Source organism: Erithacus rubecula (assembly GCF_903797595.1).
Source record: "Erithacus rubecula genome assembly, contig: scaffold_133_arrow_ctg1, whole genome shotgun sequence".
NCBI lineage: Eukaryota > Metazoa > Chordata > Aves > Passeriformes > Muscicapidae > Erithacus > Erithacus rubecula.
The window spans coordinates 102001-124242 of NW_027636161.1; the positions used below are offsets into that span (position 1 = coordinate 102001).

At 55.1% G+C, this 22242-nt stretch overlaps 3 protein-coding genes across 3 annotated transcripts in view; 1 reads left to right on the forward strand and 2 right to left on the reverse strand.

Moving 5' to 3' along the window:
• Window positions 1-3397: 3397 nt before the first annotated feature.
• LOC306815437 (olfactory receptor 14A16-like) lies at window positions 3398-4333 on the reverse strand (the record flags this gene model as incomplete). Its single annotated transcript, XM_079331997.1, has 1 exon — window positions 3398-4333. One exon carries the CDS (start codon window positions 4331-4333, stop codon window positions 3398-3400), a length of 936 nt encoding a protein of 311 aa, XP_079188123.1.
• Window positions 4334-4608: 275 nt separating this feature from the next.
• LOC306815438 (low affinity immunoglobulin gamma Fc region receptor II-like) lies at window positions 4609-7996 on the reverse strand (the record flags this gene model as incomplete). The annotated part of the gene is made up of 5 exons (XM_079331998.1): window positions 4609-4690; window positions 5208-5291; window positions 6867-7121; window positions 7402-7632; window positions 7990-7996. 5 exons carry the CDS (start codon window positions 7994-7996, stop codon window positions 4629-4631), a joined length of 639 nt encoding a protein of 212 aa, XP_079188124.1. The 3' UTR covers window positions 4609-4628.
• A 3940-nt stretch (window positions 7997-11936) lies between these two features.
• Window positions 11937-22242, forward strand: part of LOC306815439 (Fc receptor-like protein 4) — a gene marked incomplete at its 3' end in the record, with an annotated part of 222821 nt that continues 212515 nt past the window's right edge. Inside the window, exons 1-3 of the mRNA XM_079331999.1 lie at window positions 11937-12023; window positions 14668-15009; window positions 15093-15176. Coding sequence (XP_079188125.1) covers window positions 11975-12023; window positions 14668-15009; window positions 15093-15176 — 475 coding nt within the window. The 5' untranslated portion in view covers window positions 11937-11974. The remainder of the gene's footprint in view (window positions 12024-14667; window positions 15010-15092; window positions 15177-22242) is intronic.

Below are 22242 nucleotides of genomic sequence, written 5' to 3' on the forward strand. Positions count from 1 at the left end.
GCTGAGGGGCTGAGGTTGTTTATCCCAGAGAAAAGGAAGCTCAGGAAGAGAAGGTGGTGTCAGAGCACAGGTTGGACTTCATGATCTCCAAGATCTTTTCCAGCCTGGCTCATTCTGTGATTCTCTGAAACGACCCCTGGAGCAGATGCAGGATGAGCCCTGGGCCTCCTCTTCAGAAGGTCCAGCAGCCCAGGTCCCTCAGCTTCTCCACACAGCCCCAAAGCCCATCCTGTCAGTCCTGCAGAGCCTCTCAAGCTCCTCCTCACTACCCAGAACAGGGAGTCCCACACCCAGACACACCAGCCCAGATGTGCCCCCCTGGCCTGTGGTGCCTCTGGCAAAGGAGCAGCACGAGGCAGTGCAGGACCCTGCACACAATTCCTGAAACACTTGTAGGGTGATCCTGCTCTCCAAGGGATATTCTCATGGTGTTAACTCAGGAACTGAAATGGAGAGTGGGGCCAGAGGAAAAAAGGTAAAATAGGGATGGGCTCTTTGTATGGAAAGGTACAGGGATGGCAGTAGGAAAAATTCTGGAGCAGAGAAGAGGAAAGAAAGCAAAGGTGAAGCAAAGGAAATGCTCAGGGCAATTTGTGGGTGGCTGCCAGTCATCACTGGCTCTGAGCAAGAGTGTCTGCTTGGAACAGAAAGCTCACAGCTCATGGGAACAAAATTTCTGGCTGACTGCAGAGGCCACAACAAACCTGAGTGGTTTCCCTCCCATCCCCAGCCCTTGCTGGCCCCAAGGGCTCATGGCATTTGTGCTCACTCAGCTCCATCTCCCCACAGCAGCACCATAGGGGTGCTGACGCCTGCTCTGTGCAGTGCAAACAGGGGCTCCTGAGCCAGTGCTGCCGTGTCTGTGCCTGCAAGGATGCAGCACCTGTGTGAGCTGGGGGAGAGGCCAGGGCTGCAGAGGGGGGATGTTGCTGGCAGGTGCATGAGGACGCTCTGGGACGCTGCCCTGGGCTGTCCAGCGCAGTGGGGATGGATCAGCCCCCAGGGCTGCTGCTCCTTGCCAGGTTCTCCACCTTGCTGGTTCCTTGCAGAGCACCAGCCATGCTGTTTGCCCCCAGTCTGCCCATGGCCAGCCTGGGGCTGCTCACAGGGTTTTTCTCTGCTCAGCACTGGCCTGGCCAAGTGTTGTGGACAGTGCCTGGCCAAGGAACCTGGAGCCCCCAGGCCCTGCCCTGAGGCGTCAGTGCTGCCCCAGCATTGTCCATGGCCTGTCCCTGCTGCAGCCCCGGCACTGCCACCCCCAGGGCTGTGCCCAGCCCAGAGAGCACTCAGGCCCTGCAGCAACACGAGGGCAGGAGGGCAGTTGGGCAGTGGCACGGGAGCAGCACTGGCAACACCAAGTGCTGCTGCTGCTGGGCACAGCTGCTGTGCCAGCACTGATCTGGCCCAGCTCTGCACACAGACATTGCTGCTGCAGCTCCAGAGAAGGGAACAAAGGGGCATCTCTGGAGAAAATTTTCTTGGGAGATCTTAATTAATTTAAAGCCAGCCAGGAGAATAAACCCTCATTAAGACAGCCTTCTGCCACAGCAAAGATGGAGACAAATAAAATGAGAGATGGCACAAGTAAAGTTTTTTCTTTGTGGACAATATTAAAGAAGAAAAACAAAGAAAAAGATTCTCCAAAATTTAACCAATGAGAACTATCACATATGACTTTTATTACAAGTAATTTTCAAGACTGCCCAACAGTTTAATATTCCAGAAAGCAGCCAGTCATCAGTGTCCACACCGCAGCTTGGAGCTCCTGGTTCCTCAGGCTGTAGATGAGGGGGTTTAGGGCTGGAGGCACCACTGAGTACAGAACTGACAGGGACAGATCCAGGGATGGGAAGAACACAGAGGGGGGCTTCAGGTTGGTAAATGTGCCAGTGTTGAGGAACAGAGAGACCACAGCCAGGTGAGGGAGGCAGGTGGAAAAGGCTTTGTGCTGTCCCTGCTCAGAGAGGATCCTCAGCAAAGCCCTGAAGATCTGCACATAGGACAAAACAATGAACACAAAACAGCCAAATGCTAAACAGACACTAACAGCAAGAAGCCCAAGTTCCCTGTAATAGGATTTAGAGCAGGAGAGCTTGAGGATCTGTGGGATTTCACAGAAGAACTGGCCAAGAGCATTACCATGGCACAGGGGCAGGGAAAACGTATTGGCCGTGTGCATGAGAGCATTGAGAAAGCCACTGGCCCAGGCAGCTGCTGCCATGTGGGCACAAGCTCTGCTGCCCAGGAGGGTCCCGTAGTGCAGGGGTTTGCAGATGGACACATAGCGGTCGTAGCACATGATGGTCAGGAGATAAAACTCTGCTGAAATAAAGAACATAAACAGAAATACCTGAGCAACACATCCAGAGTAGGAGATGTTCCTGGTGTCCCAGAGGGAATTGTGCATGTCTTTGGGGACAGTGGTGCAGATGCAGCCCAGGTCAGTGAGGGCCAGGTTGAGCAGGAAGAAGAACATGGGGGTGTGCAGGTGGTGGCCGCAGGCTACGGCGCTGATGATGAGGCCGTTGGCCAGGAGGGCAGCCAGGGAGATGCCCAGGAAGAGGCAGAAGTGCAGGAGCTGCAGCTGCTGTGTGTCTGCCAGTGCCAGCAGGAGGAAGTGGCTGATGGAGCTGCTGTTGGACATGGCTTCACTCTCAGCATTGTGGGCTCATTGGTTTTCAATGTTGGAAGAAAACATTGAGAAGCTGGACAAGTAGAATGAGAGTTAACAGAGGGAGGATATTTGACAAATAAATCTCTGAATGAACATTTAATTTATTTAAAGACACAGCGAGCATGATTCCAAATGTACATAGTTTGTGAGTCAAGTTAGAGAGTGAACTCATTAAGGGAAGATGACAAAATATTTAGGGTGAAAATAATCACAAAAAAAAAAAAAGTAGAAAAGCCTGTCCCCCTACTTCTAGCACTATTAAAAGCTTTAGAAGGCAGGCTTGGAATTTAATGCGTTACATTGTACGCGCTGCAGAAGAAAATAGAAAGATCTTACCTTCAGAAAAGTATCCAGTCATAGCTCTCCCAGGGCATCCTTGAGCTCCTAGTTCCTCAGGCTGTATCAGGGCTGGAGACACTACCAATTACAGAACTGACAGGGCCACATCCAGGGATGGGGAGGAGATGGAGGGGGGCTTCAGATAGTGCTTGTGAAAAGATTCACCACGAACATGTGAGGGAGAGGGCTGCAAAGGGCTCTTGCCACAGTCTGTGGCTACAGCAAAGCTGGAGAGAAAAAAAATGAGAAGGGGTAGAAATAATGACGTTTATATGTGGACAATATTTAAAACAAAAACAAAGGAGAAAAAAACCACAACAAAATCAACAAGAAATATCAAAGATGACTCCTATTGCAAGTGATTTGCAGAAATTGGCAAGCAGTTTAATGTTTCTGAACTTTTCCAGACATAAGTGACCACACTGCAGCCTTGAGCTTCTGGTTCCTCAGGCTGTAGATGAGGGGGTTCAGGGCTGGAGGAACCACTGAGTACAGAACAGACAGGGCCAGATCCATGGATCGGGAGGAGATGGAAAGAGGCTTCAGGTAAGCAAACATTGCAGTGCTGAGAAATATGAAGACCACAGCCAGGTGAGGGAGGCAGGTGGAAAAGGCTTTGTGCTGTCCCTGCTCAGAGGGGATCCTCAGCACAGCCCTGAAGATCTGCACATAGGAGAAAACAATGAACACAAAACAGCCAAATGCTAAACAAGCACTGACTGCAATGAGACCAAGTTCCCTGAGGGAGTTGGTCTGTGAGCAGGAGAGCTTGAGGATCTGTGGGATTTCACAGAAGAACTGGCCAAGAGCATTGCCATGGCACAGGGGCAGGGAAAATGTATTGGCTGTTTGCATGAGAGCATTGAGAAAGCCACTGGCCCAGGCAGCTGCTGCCATGTGGGCACAAGCTCTGCTGCCCAGGAGGGTCCTGTAGTGCAGGGGTTTGCAGATGGACACGTAGCGGTCGTAGCACATGATGGTCAGGAGATAAAACTCTGCTGAAATGAAAAACAGAAAAAAAAAGAGCTGTGCAGCACATCCCTTATAGGAGATGTTCGTGGTGCCCCAGAGGGAATTGTGCATGCCTTTGGGCACAGTGGTGCAGATGGAGCCCAGGTCAGTGAGGGCCAGGTTGAGCAGGAAGAAGAACATGGGGGTGTGCAGGTGGTGGTCGCAGGCTACGGCGCTGATGATGAGGCCGTTGGCCAGGAGAGCAGCCAGGGAGATGCCCAGGAAGAGGCAGAAGTGCAGGAGCTGCAGCTGCCTCGTGTCTGCCAATGGCAGCAGGAGGAAGTGGCTGATGGAGCTGCTGTTGGACATGGCTCCACTCTGGGCATTCGGAGCTGTTGAAAGAAGACTTTGACAAGGTGGGAACAAATTCTTTGAGCCAATCCTATAAAATAATATTTAGAATCCTTTCAAATTATCTTCTCATAATTTGGTTGTGATTTGTAAAAGTTTTTTATTTTTGAGTTTATGTTTTTCCTGCTGAATTGCTGGCACAGTTGTGGCACAGGGAGACACTGTGAGAGACACTGACTGTGGCATCTGGTCATGGGGACACTCATGGGTGACGTGTCGCTTTGCGTGTGTCCCAGCCCAGTTTGCTTGGTGCTCACGACGTGGGTGTACAGCACCTCCCCCTCCTCTGGGGGGGCCGGGGGCTGTGGGGGGACCCTAAGGGAATAAAGGAGATGTGTGGGAGGGAATGGGAGGTCTTGGGGGTTGGGGTCGAAGGCCAGAGTGTAGTTTCAGCTCCCCCCTCACCTTTCCTGCTGCTTTCTGTGAGCTGCAAAGGAAAGAGGGGAAGGGTAACTGTCGGGTCCCCTGGGCCCTGACCCCTCTCTGGAATCCTCAAACCCCACTGCCTCCTTAATTTCCCCCCGGACCCCTGAGAATCCATGGTGATTCCCAGAACATTTAAACCACCCCAGTACCCAGCACTGCATGAAGCCCCAGAATGTCAAGCCTGGCAGGGAGGCTGAATCTCCTAATTCCCCTGGGATCACTGAAAGAACTCCCAAAATCCCTGCAACACCCTCCAACACCATCCCAAATCCTTCAGAACACTGAGCAACTGTCCTGAGCACTCAGCACTTCTGCAGTCAGGGGCTGTGGGTGCCACCCCATCACCCCCACATTTAAATGGCCCCCCCAGTTCCCCAGGGACCCCATTGTCCCCATTGTCACCCACCCATGTTGTTCCATCGGTGCCAGCCCACAGCTCCACACACGAGCAGGAGCAGGAAGAGGAGGGACCCGCCAAGGCCTGCGGCCACTGCTGGGGACAGAAGGGACACATCAGGGTCAGCTGTCACTGAAGGGCTCCTGCAATCCCAATGACCCCGTGTGACCCCACCTGTGTTCCAGTGGTGTCCAGTGGTTCCCTGTGGTGTCACCTCCAGGGCCAGCTCTGGGCTGAGTGCCCGGAACACACGGTGCCCGTCCTGTCCCAGCTGGTTGGTGGCCATGCACTGGTAGGTGCCTGAATGTCCCACATCGACAGCCCCAAGCTCCAGGAGGGGACCCTGGGCCACCTCATGCTCATTGGGCAGCCAGGTGAAGGTGACAAGGGCTGAGCCCACCTGCACCGAACAGTGCAAGGTCACGGGGTCACCTGGGCCTACCTGGAGTGCCGGGGGACCGGGAGTGATGGTGGCATTGGCCACGAGTACTGCGGGGACACAGACAGGGCTGAGGTCAGCGGGAGGTGCTGGCACCCGCTAGGGATTATGGACCTGATGGGGGGATAAGGGTGAGAGGGGTGGGATGGGGAATCCATGGGTATAGTCACTCCCACCCAGAGGGTCCTGCTCACCAAGGATGGGGACATTTAGGAGGACTCTGTCCCTTACAGGTAGTATCCCCAACGTGCTGCATCTCCAGGATTGGAGCAGTGCCCAGTGTCGTGACCAAGGCGCCCCAGTGCCAGGGGAATGACAGGGAACCTGTCCCCACGGCCACCGTGCAGCTCAGCTCCAGAGTGTCCCCGAGTGCCACCTCTCACCAACGGGAGTGCACCAAAAATGACCCTCCGAGAGTGGGACCCCTGCCGAGTGACACAGGAGGGACTGGGGACAGTCGAGGAGTGGGAGACACCACGGAGTCATGAGAGAATAAGAGAGGGGGAGGATGAGAGAGGAGTGGGGAGCCACCAGTGAGGACGAAGGGGGCCCAGAGATGTGAGTGAGACTTGGAAAGGAGTGGAAGGGACCTTAGAGAAGGAGGAGAGATTCAGAGAGGGGAAATCAGGAGAGGGTTGAAGGGAAGATTTTGGGGACCCAGACAGGGATGGTGGGACCTATGGACAATGGAGGGACATCACAGAGGGAGAGCTGCAAACAGGAGGGGGCTGAGGGACCCTGGTGAGAGATGCAGGGAACAGGAGAGGCGATGCAGGGACCCAGGGAGAGAGCTGGGAAAGCAGGAGAGCACGCAGAGGGTTGAGCAGGGATGGGAGAACTGTGGGGGCTCCCCGTGCCCATCCCCACACTCACTGTGCACCGTGACGCCGAGCCGGGAGCTGCTCTTCCGCACGGTCCCCCCCTTGGAGCGCACCTCTCAGCTGTAATTCCCCGAGTGGGAGACCCCCACGACGGGCACCTGGAGCTGTGGGGACCCCTGCGGACCCCCCACCAACTGCCCATCCCGGTAGAAGTGGTACAGGAGGGGGGCTGGGGGTCGCAAGGGGCTGTGGGTGCTGAGGCAGCTGAGATTGAGGGGGGACCCTCCAGCAGCGGCACCGTGAAGAGCTCTGGGAAGGAGATGGGGGTGGGGACTGTGACTCTGAGTCCACTGAAAAGTCGCTGTGGGGGTGTCAGGATATTTGAATTCAAGCAGTGGGTGTGCTCACCATGCACTGTCACTGTCACCGGTGCTGACAGTGACATTCCTGAGGCCACCCACCCCCCGCAGTGGTAGCGGCCGCTGTTGTGTAGCTGCAGGGGGGACAGGGACAGCTCTGTGTCCCTGATGGAACCCTTGAACTCCTTCTCATTCTGATAAAATTGCGCCCTGGTGACAGGGTTGTTCTGCTGGGCTCGGCAGCGCAGTGTCACCGTGTCCCTCTCCAGCAGTGCCCGTGCTGGCACCTGCAGCACCAGCCAGTCTGTGGGACAGGAGGGTCTCGTCACACTGAGGAGCCCGAGACGCGTCCAGAGTGGGTGCCCATGGCACCAGGGACGTCTGGGTGTAGTATTCACTGCACGGGAGGTTCCCAGGAACACCAGGAGCAGCCCTGTGGCACAGCTGTCCCCAGGTGGCTCCAACCACAGTGGGATGCACTGGGATGTCCCTGTTGCAACAGGAGGGCTGTGAGGCCACCCACACAGTGGAGCCCACCCAGATCTATCATGGAGCCATTCTGAGCGTTTGAGATCCCCCCTCACCATCTGACACCATCAGGGGACGGCTGGGCCCGCTGCCAGGTCTGTCACACATGTAGGTGCCACTCTCGGTGACAGTGAAGCTGTCCCTTCTCTCCTGCCGCAAGCACTGCTTGTCCTTGTACCAGGTGGTGGCACCGGCGGTCCCTGAGCCCTGGCACGTCAGTGTCACCCGGTCCCACAGCACCGCCGGCATCCAGGGGGGCTCCACCAGGAGCTGGGTGCTCTGGGCACCTGCGGGTGACAGGGGATACCAGCCTGCCAGGGCACCACAGGGCTGGGGACAGCAGAGCAGGGACATGGCATCCCCCGAGGACTCACCAGCGAGGCCGAGGGTCTGTGCTGGAAGGGAGAAGGGACAGGGCTGGGTGGGGGTGGCTCTGCAGGGATAGTGTGACCGAGGGGGGGAGAGTGAGACTGTCACCAAAATGTCCCCATGGGAACACCCTTCTTTTAGGAATGTGCTCAAGTACAGTCCCCAATATGTCTGAAGAAGCTCCCAGGGGACATTTTTTTGTCACACGTCTGGGTAGAACGGACACCTCGACAACAGGGACAACACAGCCACCCTGTGCCTGTTCAGGTCACTACCTGCCATTCCTACGGCCACATCCTCATGATGCTTCCCCTATTTTCCCTGTCCCCACAACTGCCCCAGCCTTGTGGAGCCCAACCCCACAGTTCTTTCCCCTGTTCCTGTTCCCATATCCCTGCCCCCACATTCCCATCCCATTCCTGTCCCCTTGTCCCTGTTCTGAGTGTCACACAATGACCCTGGTGACACTGAGGGAGCTCTGGCTCTGTCCCCCACTGGCTCTGTTGGCCTTGGGGACCTCAGGTAACCTTGCAGCCCCCCTGTGCGCCCTCCCCACTGCTCTCTGCCTCCCCAGGGCCCATCCCCAGGGCGTCAGGCCTGTGCCCTGGTCACTCACCCTACAGGAGCAGCGCCACCTTCCCGGCCATCCCAGTGTCGCCAGCCATGGGCACTGGCTGTCACTCGCTGCTGGGGCCACCTGTCCCCTGGCTGGCGGCTCTTGGGATGAAGGGACAGGAAGCAAGGGCAGGTGTCTTCTCATTGTGTAGGTGGCTCTTGGTGAGGGTAGGGTGTAGACAGGATGGGGGCAGGGTGGGGACATTGTGGGACATGGGATGATGGTGGGACATGGTGGGACAGGATGTTGCCAGAATTTGAAGGCTGAGGTGTTGCAGGGAGCCAAGGATGGGTGTCCAGGGCCCTGGGGTGCAGGGATGGGGTCCCATGGGAATGGGGGTCACAAGGGTTAGGTGGATTAAAACTCAGTGAAGAAGGTCCCAGAACAACATGGCATCCAGGGATTTGTGATCATGGGATGGATCCCAGGAATGGGGGTGCCAGGGCAATGGGGATCCTGGGGAAATCATGGGCCCCCAGAGAATGGGGGTCCCAAGGCCTGGAACTACCCAGATGGGGGTCCTTGGGAATGGAGATCCTGGAGAATGGCAGTGCTGGGATGGGGGTCCCAGGGAAGGGGGAACATAAAGAATGGAGTCCCCATGGTTGGGTTTCCAGGGGAATGGGGGTGCCAGGGATGGCAGTGTCTGGGCAGGCCAGGGGTCACAGCTCCTTCCCTTAGTGCCTCAGATTTTGTGGTGACCAAGGGCCCAACATTGGGGTGCTAATTTCCTGGGCAGGCATCACATGGGGATCCTGGGTATCTTCACTTCTGTGCTGTCCCCTGCCATTGACATTCTCCTCTCTCTATTCCTCTTTTTTCCCCTTTCACAATTTTGTGCCATGCCACCTTGCTCCCAGTTCCTGACTCAAAAATCCTGGAGAGCACCTTGGAAAAAACTGGTTGGGGTAGCCCGAGGAAAGGAGAAAAGGGGGTGGAGAGACTCCAGGGAGGGGTGGAGAGGCTGTGCGGGATGGGGGTGTGTGGCTGTGCTCACCCAATAGTTTCACTTTCTCTCTCCTGCAGCAGAAGGAATAGGCTGTTTGTGCTGAGTCACACGGGATGGGTTCTGTCCTGGGGGCACATCCAGGGGGTCCTGCCTGAGGGGATCCTGTCCTGGGGGTGACACATTCTGGATTTTGTCCCAGCGGTGACACATCCCAGTGGGGAAGATCCTGTCCTGGGGGATGGTGGTTCTGGGCAGGGTCCCTGGCCACATTCCCTGAGCAAGTCCCTGTCCAGGGTAGGGCACATCCTGGAGACCCCTGTCCCGGGCAGGGGGGCCCTGCCAACCCCCTCTGTCCTCAGTGGGGCACTGTGACCTCTGTGACCTCTGGGGTGCCCCGACTCAGGGTGTGACCCACCCACTCTACACCCCCTCATTGGCTGGCCCCACCCATCTGGGAGCCTCAATCCCCATTTGGGAACCCTCACAGGTGCAGCACCTCGGCCCCATTGCACAGCCCACCAAGATCATTCTGTGGGTGAAAATCCCCAGCAGGGCTGACTGGGGGGAACAGACATGGGCTGGTGTCAGTCAGGGAAGACACAGACACTCAAAAACACCCAAAACACAGCCCCACACTTAAAACCCCTGCAGGGCCTCAGTGCTGGCAACCAGGAGATGGATGAGACCCTCCCCATGAAACACTTGTGAAGCTCTTGGGGGGCTTCCCCCTCCCTGTGCTGCTTCAAATCAATCGCACACAAGGTTTCTGTCCTCAGGGGTGGGGACACTTTGGGTTTATTTCATTTGTAGAGAAATCCTGTTCCTGATTTTCCCAATCTCGCTCCTCCCCTGCAGGATGAGGAATGGAGCCCCAGGCTGCAAGGAGCTCCCAAACTCCTGCTCCTTGAATCCAGTGGCCATCCAAGTGTGGGGCCAGCCATGGCCCAGCCCCAGTGCCCAGGGATGGGCATTGGCCAGCCCTGCTCTGGCCAGCCCCAGGTGGCAGCCAGGACCTGAGGCTCCCCCGCCCCCTTGGCTTTGATTCTCTCAGCTTTCGAGCTGCTGCAAAGGTGAGAATTCATTCTGTGGCCAAAAAAGGCTTGGCTGTGGTTTGCTCAGCCCTGCAAGAAGCACAAAAGCCAGTGTGAACCCAAGCAGTGGCTCTGTGAGGGCCTTTGATGGTTTTCAGAGCAGGACTGGCTGGAAACCCCCCCTGCAGGGGCAGCTGTGAGGTAACCAGTCCGGAAATGCAGCAATTGATCGTTTGGTGCCTGTCCCCAAGGCACTGAGAGAGACCCAGAACTGCTGGAAATCCCACAAGGATCTGCTCAACAAGCTGACCAGGACCTTCCTCCTTGAACAAAAAGTGCAGCCCTCTGAAACCTACCAGAAAGAATGATTGGGTTCTGAATGTGGACACCAGTAGAGAGGGAAAAATGTGAAAATATGGAGCAGGGGTTTCACACGTGGCTCTGGGGCACAGGGGTGTCCCAGCAGGAGCAGGGAGTTCCCAGGCAGGGGAATTCAGGGCAGGGTGCAGTGGATTTACCAGGGAATCAGAGCCTGAGGGACAAACGGGCATTTACACAGTTTGCAGTGGAACCAAATGTACCTGGCATTTCCCATCATAGGGCAAGGTCAACACAGGAATCATCTTAAGTTTGGGCACTCCCGAGGTGCCAGGGTCACACTGGGGACAGTGAGAAAGCTCAGGAACCCCAGGACAGAGGTGCCCAGGATGTGCCAACTCTGGGACAGGAATCCCCAAGGATGTGGCACCTCCAGAACGAGGAGGCCCCTGGGATAAGACCCAGGTGTCACCAGCCCAGAGGAGCCCTTTTCTCTCAGAGCAGAACCCCTCTGGATGTGTCCCCACAACAGAATCCACGTCCTGGCCTCAGTAAAAACAGCCTCTTCCTTCTGCTGCAGGAAAGAGAAAGTGAAAATCTTGGGGGAGCATCTTGGGGGAGATCCTCATCCCCCACAGCGCCCCAGCCACTACCTGCACACCCCAGTCCCCTTTTCCCCTTTCTGGGATGGCCCATCTCTTACCTGCTCAGGTGTTCCCTGGGATGTGTGAGCCAGGAAAAAGCCCAGGGGTGTGTGGGGCAGAGAGGCAGAACCTCTCAGGACAAGTCTGGGTGCCCCCCTGGCCATGAACACCCTGTGGGGGCTGTGCTGGGCACTGAGTCAGCCAAAATCTGAGACACCCTGTGAAGGAGTTGTGACCTGTGTGCCCACCCAGCCGTTGCACATCCCTGTTTCCCCCCGGGAACCAAATCATGATACCCCCGTTCTTTTGATCTCTCCTCCCCTCTCTTGGACAACAGTCCCAGATCTCCCATTGCCCAGCACCACCATTGCCTTGATCCCATCCCAATGGCTGTTAGTTCCACCACAAACCCCTTCCTGAGGGTCCCTTTTTTCCCCTGACCCCCATGCCCTGGACACCCATCCCTGGCTCCCTGCAACACCTCAGACTCCAAATTCTGGAAAAACTCTGTCCCTACCATATTCCACCATCACCCTCACATCTCACAAGATCCCTACCCTGCCCCCATCCTGTCCCCACCCTGCCCCCAACAAGAGCCACCTACACGTGAGGACAAGACGTGACCTCGTTTCCTGTCCCTTCATCCCAAGAGCCGCCAGCCAGGGGACAGGTGGCCCCAGCAGCGAGTGACAGCCAGTGCCCATGGCTGGGGACACCAGGATGGCCGGGAAGGTGGCGCTGCTCCTGTGGGGTGAGTGCCCCGGGCACGGGCCTGACGCCCTGGGGATGGGCCCTGGTGAGGCAGAGAGCAGTGGGGAGGGGGCACAGGGGGGCTGTGGGGACCGCTGAGGTCCCCAAGGCCAGCAGAGCCAGGGCATGGGCATGTACTCCAGTGTGATCAGAGTCATGGGGTGGCCGTGGGGACAGAAACAGAGGAACTGGGATGTGAGGATGGAAACAGGGGATCGGGGTGTGGAGACAAGGATGTGGCCAAAGGAACCTTGGGGTTGGGGCAGCTGTTTGGGACAGGGAGACAGGGATGCAGGTACAAGGGTCACATTCTGTGCAGATGGGGCATGGTGACAGGTACCATGGGAATAGGATCACGGGCACAGGGCCATGGGGATGTGGCTGTTGGTACAGGTGCTTTAGGGCAGGGGGAGGTGACCTGTGCACACATGGGGTGTCCACAATGTCCCCATGTCCTGCCTCAGCCCAGGGTTACTTCAGTGTTTCTGTCCTCAAAACATCCATGCTACACCAGTGCTCCTGTGGGGACAGTTTGGGGACAGACACAACACCAGGTCCCCCAGGTGCTGCTGTCCCCATGGTGCCAGCCCCACCCAGCCCTGTCCCTTCTCTCTTCCAGCCCAGACCCTCAGCCTCGCTGGTGAGTCCTCGGGGGATGCCATGTCCCTGCCCTGCTGTCCCCAGCCCCGTGGTGGCCCTGGCAGGTTGGTGTCCCCTGTCACCCGCAGGTGCCCAGAGCACCCAGCTCCTGGTGGAGCCCCCCTGGACGCCGGCGGTGCTGTGGGACAGGGTGACACTGACGTGCCAGGGCTCGGGGACCGCCAGTTCCACCACCTGGTACAAAGACTGGCGGCGCTGGTGGCAGGAGGGACCCGACAGCTTCATTGTCACCGAGAGTGGCACCTACCAGTGTGAAAGACCCAGCAGTGGGCTCAGCCGCCCCGTGATGGTATCACAAGGTGAGTGGGGATCTGAAATGCTCAGGGTGGCTCCCTGATAGGTCTGGTTGGGTTTCACTCGGTGAATGGATGCACATTCCTCGTGTGCCGAGAGCCTGTCCCCTGCACACAGGGACAGCTGTGTCACGGGGGTGCTCCTGCTGTCTCTGGGACCCTCCCATGCAGTGGATACTGCACCCAGATGTCCCCGGTGCTGTTGCCACCCACTCTGGACCTGTCTCGGGCTCCTCAGTGTGACGCGACTCTCTGCTCCCACAGACTGGCTGGTGCTGCAGGTGCCAGCACGGGCGCTGCTGGAGGGGGACACGATGACACTGCGCTGCCGGGGATGGCAGGACAATCCTGTCACCAGGGTGCGATTTTACAAGGACGACAAGGAGCTGAGGGGGTCCCTCAAAAACACAGAGCTGTCCCTGTTGTCCCTGGAGATGCACAACAGCGGCCGCTACCACTGTGGGGGCTTGGTGCGAGCAGGAGCAAAAGCGTCAGCACCGGTGACAGTGACAGTGCACGGTGAGCACCCCCACAACTGGAACCCCAATATCCTGACACCCCCAAAGCCACTTATCAGTGTACTCAGAACCACCGTCCCCACCCCCATCTTCTTCCCAGAGCTCAAGCCTGTCTTGGTGCTGGAGGGTCCCCCCGAGCTCCCCGAGGGGTCCCCCCTCAATCTCAGCTGCCTCAGCACCCCCAGCCCCCTGCGGCCCCCAGCCCCCCTCCTGTACCGTTTCTACCGAGATGGGCAGTTGGTGGGGGGCCCACAGGGGTCCCCGCAGCTCCTGGTGCCCGCTGTGGGGGTCTCCCACTCAGGGAATTACAGCTGCGAGGTGCGCTCCAAGGGGGGGACCGTGCGGAAGAGCAGCTCCCGGCTCGGCGTCACGGTGCGCAGTGAGTGCAGGGATGGGCACGGGGAGCCCCCACAGCCCTCACAGGTCTCCCATTCCTGCTCAACCCTCTGCGTGCTGCCCTGCCTTCTCAGCTCTCTCTCTGGTTCCCCACATCATCCTTGCTGGTTCCTGCATCCTCCACCAGATCCCCACAGTTCTTCCTGGGTGTCCCTCTCCCTCTCTGATGTCCCTCCATTGTCCATGGCCCTTCCATCACTTTCTGGGTCCCCAAAATCTTTCCTGTGCATCCCTTCAACTTTCACCTTGTGTCCCCTCTCTGAATATCCCATCCTTCCCTGGGGTTCCTTCCTTCCCTTTCGAAGCGTCCACCCCACTTCACCCCTTTCAGCCTCACTGAGATCCCCCCACCCCCTCTCTGATCCTCCCACTCTCTGAGTCTCTCACTCCCCCCTGCTGTTCCCCACTCTTCCCATGTCCCCAATCCCTCCTATGTCCCCCTGCAGGGGTTCCGCCCTCAGGGGTGTCCATGTCCGTGCAGCCCCCCGGGGCACGGGTGGCAGTTGGGGACCGCCTGGTGCTGAGCTGCACAGTGGCCATGGGGACAGGTCCCCTGTCCTTCTCCTGGCACCGGGGAGGCTTGGGGTCACCTCTAAGCAGAGGACCTGACCTGGAGCTGTGGAACCTTGGGGACAATGACAGTGGCCACTACCAGTGTCGGGTGAGCGATGGGGACAACGTGGCTGAGAGTGTCCCCCTGAATGTCACTGTCCTGGGTGAGTGGGGTCCCCAGACTGAGGTGACACCACCCAAAGCATTCCCATCCCCGCCTCACCAGGTGCCAGCCCTGTCTGTGTCCCCGCAGTGCCCGTGGCCAATGCCACCATCACTCCCGGTCCCCCGGCACTCCAGGTGTGCCCAGGTGACCCTGTGACCCTGCGCTGCTCGGTGCAGGTGGGCTCAGCCCCTGTCACCTTCACCTGGCTGCACAACGGGCACGAGTTGGCCCGGGGTTCCCTCCTGGAGCTTGGGGCCGTCGATGTGGGACATTCGGGCACCTACCAGTGCGTGGCCACCAACCAGCTGGGACAGGACAGGCACCGCGTGTTCCGGGCACTCAGCCCAGAGCTGGCCCTGGAGGTGACACCACAGGGAACCACTGGACATCACTGGAACACAGGTGGGGTCACATGAGGTCACCGGGTTGTTCAGGACTCCCGGGGTTCAGGGTGACCCCGTTGTGTCCCCCTGTGTCCCCAACAGTGGCTGTGAATGTCGGCAGGACCCTCCTGTACCTGCTCCTGCTCCTGGCTGTCATCGGGGGCTGTCGCTGGTGGCACTGCCGGGGTGGGTGACAGTGGAGGGCATGGGGGTCCTGGAGTGAGGGAATGCCCCCAAAGTGGAGGCAGAGATTGGGCAGCACCCAGGGCCCTGGGCTGGGGAAAACTGAGCCCACAGTGACCTCAGCTGGGGGTCCTGAGGGTTGTGGGGGAATTTGGAGGGTCTTGATTGGCTTTCAGGGCATCCCTGGATGTGATTAGAGGAACATTGTGGTTGCACTGGGAGCTCTTGGAGGGTTTGGGGAGCTCTTGGAGGCCATGCATGGATGTTCAGGGATATTTTTGGGATCCTTGGAGAGTTTGGGGGGCTGCCTCTCCTTGCCGGGCTTGGAGTACCGGAACTCAGAGAATTTGGACACCAGAGGCTTTGGGGGCACTGTGGTGATGCAGAAGTTCTGAGGGTTTTAGGGGTTCTTGGAGTCTCCAGGGGGAATCAAGGGTGTGGTGGGAATCAGGACTCCAGTGGGGATTTGGGGATCCCATGGGGGGTTGGAGCCACCAAGTTCCCAGGAAGGGTCAGGGCTCCTGGGGTCCGATGGTCGCCCCCTCCCTTCTCCATGCAGACACCATGGAGCCCCAGGACAAGTGAGTGGGGGGCTCCAGCAATAAGTCCCATTTTCCCCATCCCAGACACCACCCAGACCCCACCTTATCCCCATAGGCCTCCCCAGGAGGAGGGGGCGGTGCTGGACCCTCATGTTATGGGCAATGAGTGGGCAGGGGGTGAGTGTGGGGGGGAGAGGGACACGTCACCCACGAGTGTCAACCCCCCCAGGCACTCCCACCAGGTGTCTCTCACAAGGTTTCTCTCCCAGATGACCCATGTGGAGCTGCCAGGGCCCCACGGGTGACAGCAGGACCCCAGTGACATCTACAATGATGTGCTGTGACACTGAGGGCACTGGAGTTCCCTGCCCAAGGGCAACCCCCGTGTGTCCCCCCAGCCACCCCAGATCCAGTTGGTGCCCATCCTGCCTGGGAAGTGGCCACGAATGGGAGGTCCCATGTGGAGCTTCCCAGAACTCCCTGTTCCAGTACTCCCAGTGCTCCCAGAACTGCCAGGGGCTCCTAATTCCCTCCCCCAGTGTCATGTGTCACAGAATTCTCATCCCTCTTATTTGACAAAAAACGCAGATTTTGGATTAAACAAGAAGACATGGTTTCTGTTTGTTCAGCTCTGCCTGTGAAGCTCAGCTCAGAGGAGCATCCTGGTCAGGTTGTTGAGCAGATTGTTGTTGTCTTTGCAGCAGTTCTGGGGCTCTCTCAGTGCCTTGGGGACAGGCACCAAATGATCAATTGCTGCATTTCTAGACTGGTTCCCTCACAGCTGCCCCTGCAGGGGGGTTTCCAGCCAGCCCTGCTCTGAAAACCATCAAAGGGCCTCACAGAGCCACTGCTTGGGCTCACACCGGCTTTTGTGCTTCTTGCAGGGCTGAGCAAACCACAGCCAGGCCTTTTTTGGCCACAGAAAGAATTGTCACCTTTGCAGCAGCTCAAAAGCTGCGAGAATCAAAGCCAAGTGTTGGGGGGAGCCTCAGGTCCTGGCTGCCACCTGGGGCTGGCCAGAGCAGGGCTGACCAATGCCCATCCCTGTGCAGTGGCCAAGGGGAGAAGCTCCAGAAAACTTTCCCAGCATGGAAAAAAGATTCTTGTGGGCAGAGCTGGAGGTATCTGAGCCCTAAAATATTTCCAGTACTGCCACAGTAGCCCAAAATCCCTCAGAGATCCAACAGAGCTGTGTGTTTGTGCACAGGGGTGGTTCAGCAGCATGGCTGAACTTCAGGAACTCCAGCCCTAATAACAACAGCTAATCAAGGGCCTGATCCTCCCCCTTTCCATCCCTCACCTCCTCCTCCTCCCCCCATGGCTGCTGTGTCAGGACCAGCAGTGGCCCAGGAAGAGCAGCAGCTCCAAACGTGCTCTGGAGCCCCTGAGGAGCCCTGGCAGTGTCAGCAAGGAGCACCTGCCTTCCTCAACATGCCAGGGGAATTCAACATTCCCAGAGCTGCTGTGCCAGGGCTGAAGGAGGAAAAGGCAGTGAGAGGCTGAGGGTTTTCAGGAATTGTGGTGGAAAGGCACGAGAGGTGCTGCTGTGGGCCTGAGACCTGCCTGGGGTTGGGTGCTGCCTTCCTTGCGTTCCCATCAGGGAGAGCGGTGGCGGCTGTTGCGCAGGGTGTGTGCCTGGGCCGGGACACTGCTCCGCTGCCAGCGGGCACCAGGATCCAAGCTGCTGCCTTCGTCTCTTCTGCCCGGGCGCTGCCAGTGCTGGTGCCGGCAGCGATTGGTGCAAAGCGTGAGTTTGCCAAAGGAGCGATTTGGGCTCGTCCCTCCCACCCGAGGCCGCCATGGCCCCTGAGGGGTTGGAGCTGGCACCGGGGCGCCCCCTGCTGGGCGGGAGTGCTCCCTGCAGCGCCCCCTGCTGGGCGGGAGTGCTCCCTGCAGCGCCCCCTGCTGGGCGGGAGTGCTCCCTGCAGCGCCCCCTGCTGGCCGTTGCCAGTATTGCACCAAAGTTTAACAAACAACCCTGATTGGGTTGGTAATTTCTGTTCTTGTCTTGTTTGTTCTATTCTTCTCTATATATTTCTTAGTAATAAACTGCTACTCCTTTTGTTGCATTTCTGACTGGTAGCCCCACAATACTCACAGTTATACAACATTTTGAGGGATGAGTTCTCTTTCCATTCTGGGAAGGTTCCTGCTTTCCTTGCAGACATATCTACTTTTAACCAAGACACTTTCCAGGGGTCAGACACTTGGCTGCCTTTTCCTCTGCCTTTTAAGCATTTTGACCACCAAAGGCCACTTCCAAGGTGGAAATCCTGGTAACTCAGCCGCTCAGGAGCTGGGTTTGGCAGAGTGTCCCACTGTCCCCAATGTGCCATGGCTGACAGAATGACTGTCACACGGGGCCCTGTGTCACCAGAAGCAAGGCCTGACCGAGCCCTTCCACACACTGGTGTTCCGAAATGTCTCAAGACATACAACATTTCCTGTCCTTGACATCCCACCATGTGCCATGGCTGGATCCCAACTGCCCTGGAAAAGGGGGAGTCTCTAGAACACCCCCAGGGCTTTTGTGACATCATTGTGTGGGGAAAAGGGCACAGGAGGGGTTCGAGACAGGGCAGAAGGGAATCCAGAACACTGGTTTATAGTGGCAGCCTAAAACTGGAGAATCTCATTCCTAAACCTCAAGTTGAACAAAGAAACACCATCTCTGCCAGTTGAACCAAAAAGCTGCATTTTGGTGCGAACAATAGGAAAACGAGTCCTATGTTCCCCTGTCACTGGGAGGAGAGATGAGGAGCTCTGGGTCTACTGGGAATGCTGAGAGGGGCATTGCAGAGGAACTGGGAGTACAGAGGTACTGGCAGAGAGAATGGGATCCAGCTGGATCTACTGGGAGCAATGGAGAGGCACTGGGAGGGGAAATAGAGAGCCCTTGGGGATACTGGGAGCACAGTGGGGAGGGAATGGGGAAGTGTCTGAGTGTTCTGGGATCAGAGCCCCCAGTGCCCCAACTATGCCCAATATCCGCTGTGCTCCCAGTGCTCCCGGTGCCCCCAGTGCTCCAAGTGTCACAGCACATTCCCGTAGATGTCGCCAGTTTTCTTTTGTGCTTTTTTTGCTTCAAAAGTGGTTTGTTTTTTGAATGAAGGATCTGCATCTATACCTACGGGATTCAAAGCACCGTGCCGAAAGAGACAAGATTTCTTGATAATAGGCAGAGACCGGTGCAGCATTTTTGGACTGATAATGCATCCTACTGTTGTTTCAGCAGACTGCTTCGAAGAGCTGACAATTTTAGCAAGGGCTTTTCGACCCTCATTGACAATTCCACAAAATACTCAACTGGCAAAAGCGATAGCTCTGCCATCGCATCCATTGGAGCATCAAGTAATGCTGGTGATGGGCGAAGGGCATCCACACTACAATGACCATGTCGAAGTACACGTGTTATGGTTGAAGTACATAACCCGTGAACAGCCAACTATTACTTGGGACTTGATATATAATAACAGGGAAATAACCATCACAGGGATGGTGGACACTGGACGTGACACTGATTTTATATATTTCATATATTTTCTGACCTCGAGAATGAAACTTGATTGTACCTTTGGATCAAATCACAGGCATTGGAGGAAGTTCTGTATGCCTCCAAAGCGAAAATTCAATAACATTCACAGAACCCGGACAGAAGACAGCTATTACTCATGCAAAAGCCATTCACTGTATGGGGAAGAGATCTCCTTTCACAGTGGAACACGTACCTGACAATGGATTTTTAGTAGGACTCACTGCGGCACTCACCATTTCAAAATTGACATGGAAAACTGATACGCCTCGGGTGGATCAGTGGGCCTTGGAGAAGAAGTTGAGTGCATTGAAAACTTTGATGAAAGAACAACTAGAAAAAAGACACATAAAACCGACAAACAGCCCTTGGAATTTTCCATTGTTTGTCATCCAAAAAAAGTGTTCTGGATCGTGGAGATTGCTTCACGACCTCAGAAAATTGAATGAAATAGTGGAGGAGATGGGACCTCTTCAGCAAGGACTTCCATCACTCACGATGATTCCCAGAGACTGGCCTCTTGTTATTATTGACCTCAAAGACTGCTTTTTCAGTATTCCACTTCATCAAGACGATGCTTACTGGATGGCATTTTCTGTTCTAAGTTTGAACAGAGAAGAGCCAATGAAGAGGTATCATTGGGTTGTTTTACCTCAAGGCCTCAAGAACTCGCCAACAATTTGTCAATGGTATGTGGTGCAAACTTTGGCTCCAGCAAGACACAAATATCCCGAAGCAAGAATCATACACCAAATGGATGATTTGCTCATTGCTGCATCAACAAACCGAGAACTGCAAGAAGTCCGTGCTTGTGTGATCGAAGAAATACAAAAAGCAGGACTCGAAGTCAGCACTTCAAAGATTCAAGAAATGGCACCCTGGAAATACCTTGGATGGAAAAATCACCAAACAGACAATCAAACCTCAAAAATTAAAGATCAGCTCAAAAGTCAACAATCTCCAAGACCTGCAGCAACTCCTTGGAGAGATCAACTGGATGAGATTGATTTTGGGAATCACGAATGAAGATCTTTCATCTTTGTTTGATCTTCTGAAAGGAGACGACAACATCAAATCCCCCAGGACTCTTACGCCAAAAGCACAAGCAAGCTTGCAAAAAGTTGCGAAAATGATACAAGACAGACAAGCACACCGATATGTGGACTCTTTACCATTCCATTTAGCAGTGTTGGGAGAAGAAACACAGCTATATATGGTTTGATTTTTCAGTGGGACGAACACAAAAAAGACCCTCTTTTAATTATAGAATGGATTTTCCTATCTTACAGATCTCCAAGGACAATTCTTACAGACTTAGAAATGACAGCACAAGTGATAATAAAGGGAAGAACAAGGTTGATGACAATGACAGGCAAGGACTTTTCAACGAACAATGCAGCAAGGACCACAGATTTCTACAATACCAGTGAATCAAAAAATGAATGAGGCAGCAGCTTGGCCTCAATCTCAACAAGTAACACCTTTGAGCAGACAAATTCCTATAGAGACACACAGACCTGCAACAGCAGCTCAAGATGCTTTAGTTGATTGGGCAAATATTAGAATGGACTTGACAAGAAGCAGAGAATGTCCTGCAATTGGGATTGGTGAAATAGCCATGCCAATGAATTATGACCCACAAGGACAAAACCCAAGATGGCAAAAATTAAATAATGATTTAGTTAAAGATTTTATTAAGGCAATTAGAGATTATGGACTGGGATCTTCATATTTTAAACAGCTTTTAAAAGGTATTCTCAATGAATATGACTTGACTCCATATGACATGAGATATCTTGTGTCATTGATACTTACTGACACACAAGGACTTATGTGGGAGAGCAGATGGAGAAGAGCTTTGGAAGAGCTGTGAAAGAAATACCAAGGTGGTGCTCATGCTAACCTCACCGTGGCAGAATTAGCAGGAGACCCTCCTCACAATGATCCAGCACAACAAGCCCTTAGGATTCCAAGGGGAGTGTTGGCAGACATCAAGGAAAAAGGATGTGAACTTCTCTTCAAACAAGATATAAAAGACTAAAGGACTGACAGTGAAACATGTTTGTTTATATGCTGTTGTATTTTATCTTTTGTCAAATATGTTACGTAACAAAGCGGATTTACCAGTGATGCAGCCAAGAGAGAATGTTTGGGAAAATTTAGCATGGACAGTGGGGTTGGGCACAATTTGTTTGAGGCATTCCAGGCTAAAAACACCATTTTCAACATGTCTGGTGGGATTGACAGTGAAAGAATGGCCCATTCCGGAGGGCATCCCTTCATGGGTGATGTGAGTTGTGACAACTCCTGTGAATGGATGGCATGTATGGGTTCAATTTCTCCCTGTGGCTGTTTTAAAACCAAAATAATCAGAATTTTTTGGTTCTACAATGGATTTTTGAATTGTATTTGATGTTTTAGGGGTGACAAAGAACCAAACCATGGATGTTACTCCGAATCAGAATGTATGTAGCAATTATATTGTAGTCTCAAACAAACAATCCTTCTGAGTTCTAGCACAGTTATTGTGGCTGGATGGTCTGTTTGACCTTTTTGATCTTTTGCCTTTGTAAAAACAAATTTCGAAAGTAGGTTTTTATATATTAGTGAAGCTTGTTGCTATTCTCATTGCTTTGCCCTGCATCATCCCATGCACTTGGCGAGCCTTGAACAAAGCTGTGAAAAGGGTGTTTTTTGGTGCAAACAGAGGGGGGAGATGTGGGAGCCTAGGGAATACCCCTGGCCTCGTTGGGGGTGCAAAAATCCCCCCTGGCAAGGGTCTCAAAGACCTCTGAGTGAGACCCTGGTGTCACAGGTGCTGAATTCTAGCTGCTGGGGGAAGTCGTCAGCACAAGAAGAATGGAAACAAGCTACCAAAATTAGTGAAGTGTAAATTAGTTTGTTAGAACATAGATAAATAGACTTCTGGGAATGTTTATGATAAGGGACATGTGGCCAAGATGGAGAATTTGGGGGGTGGACACCTTTTCCTGCT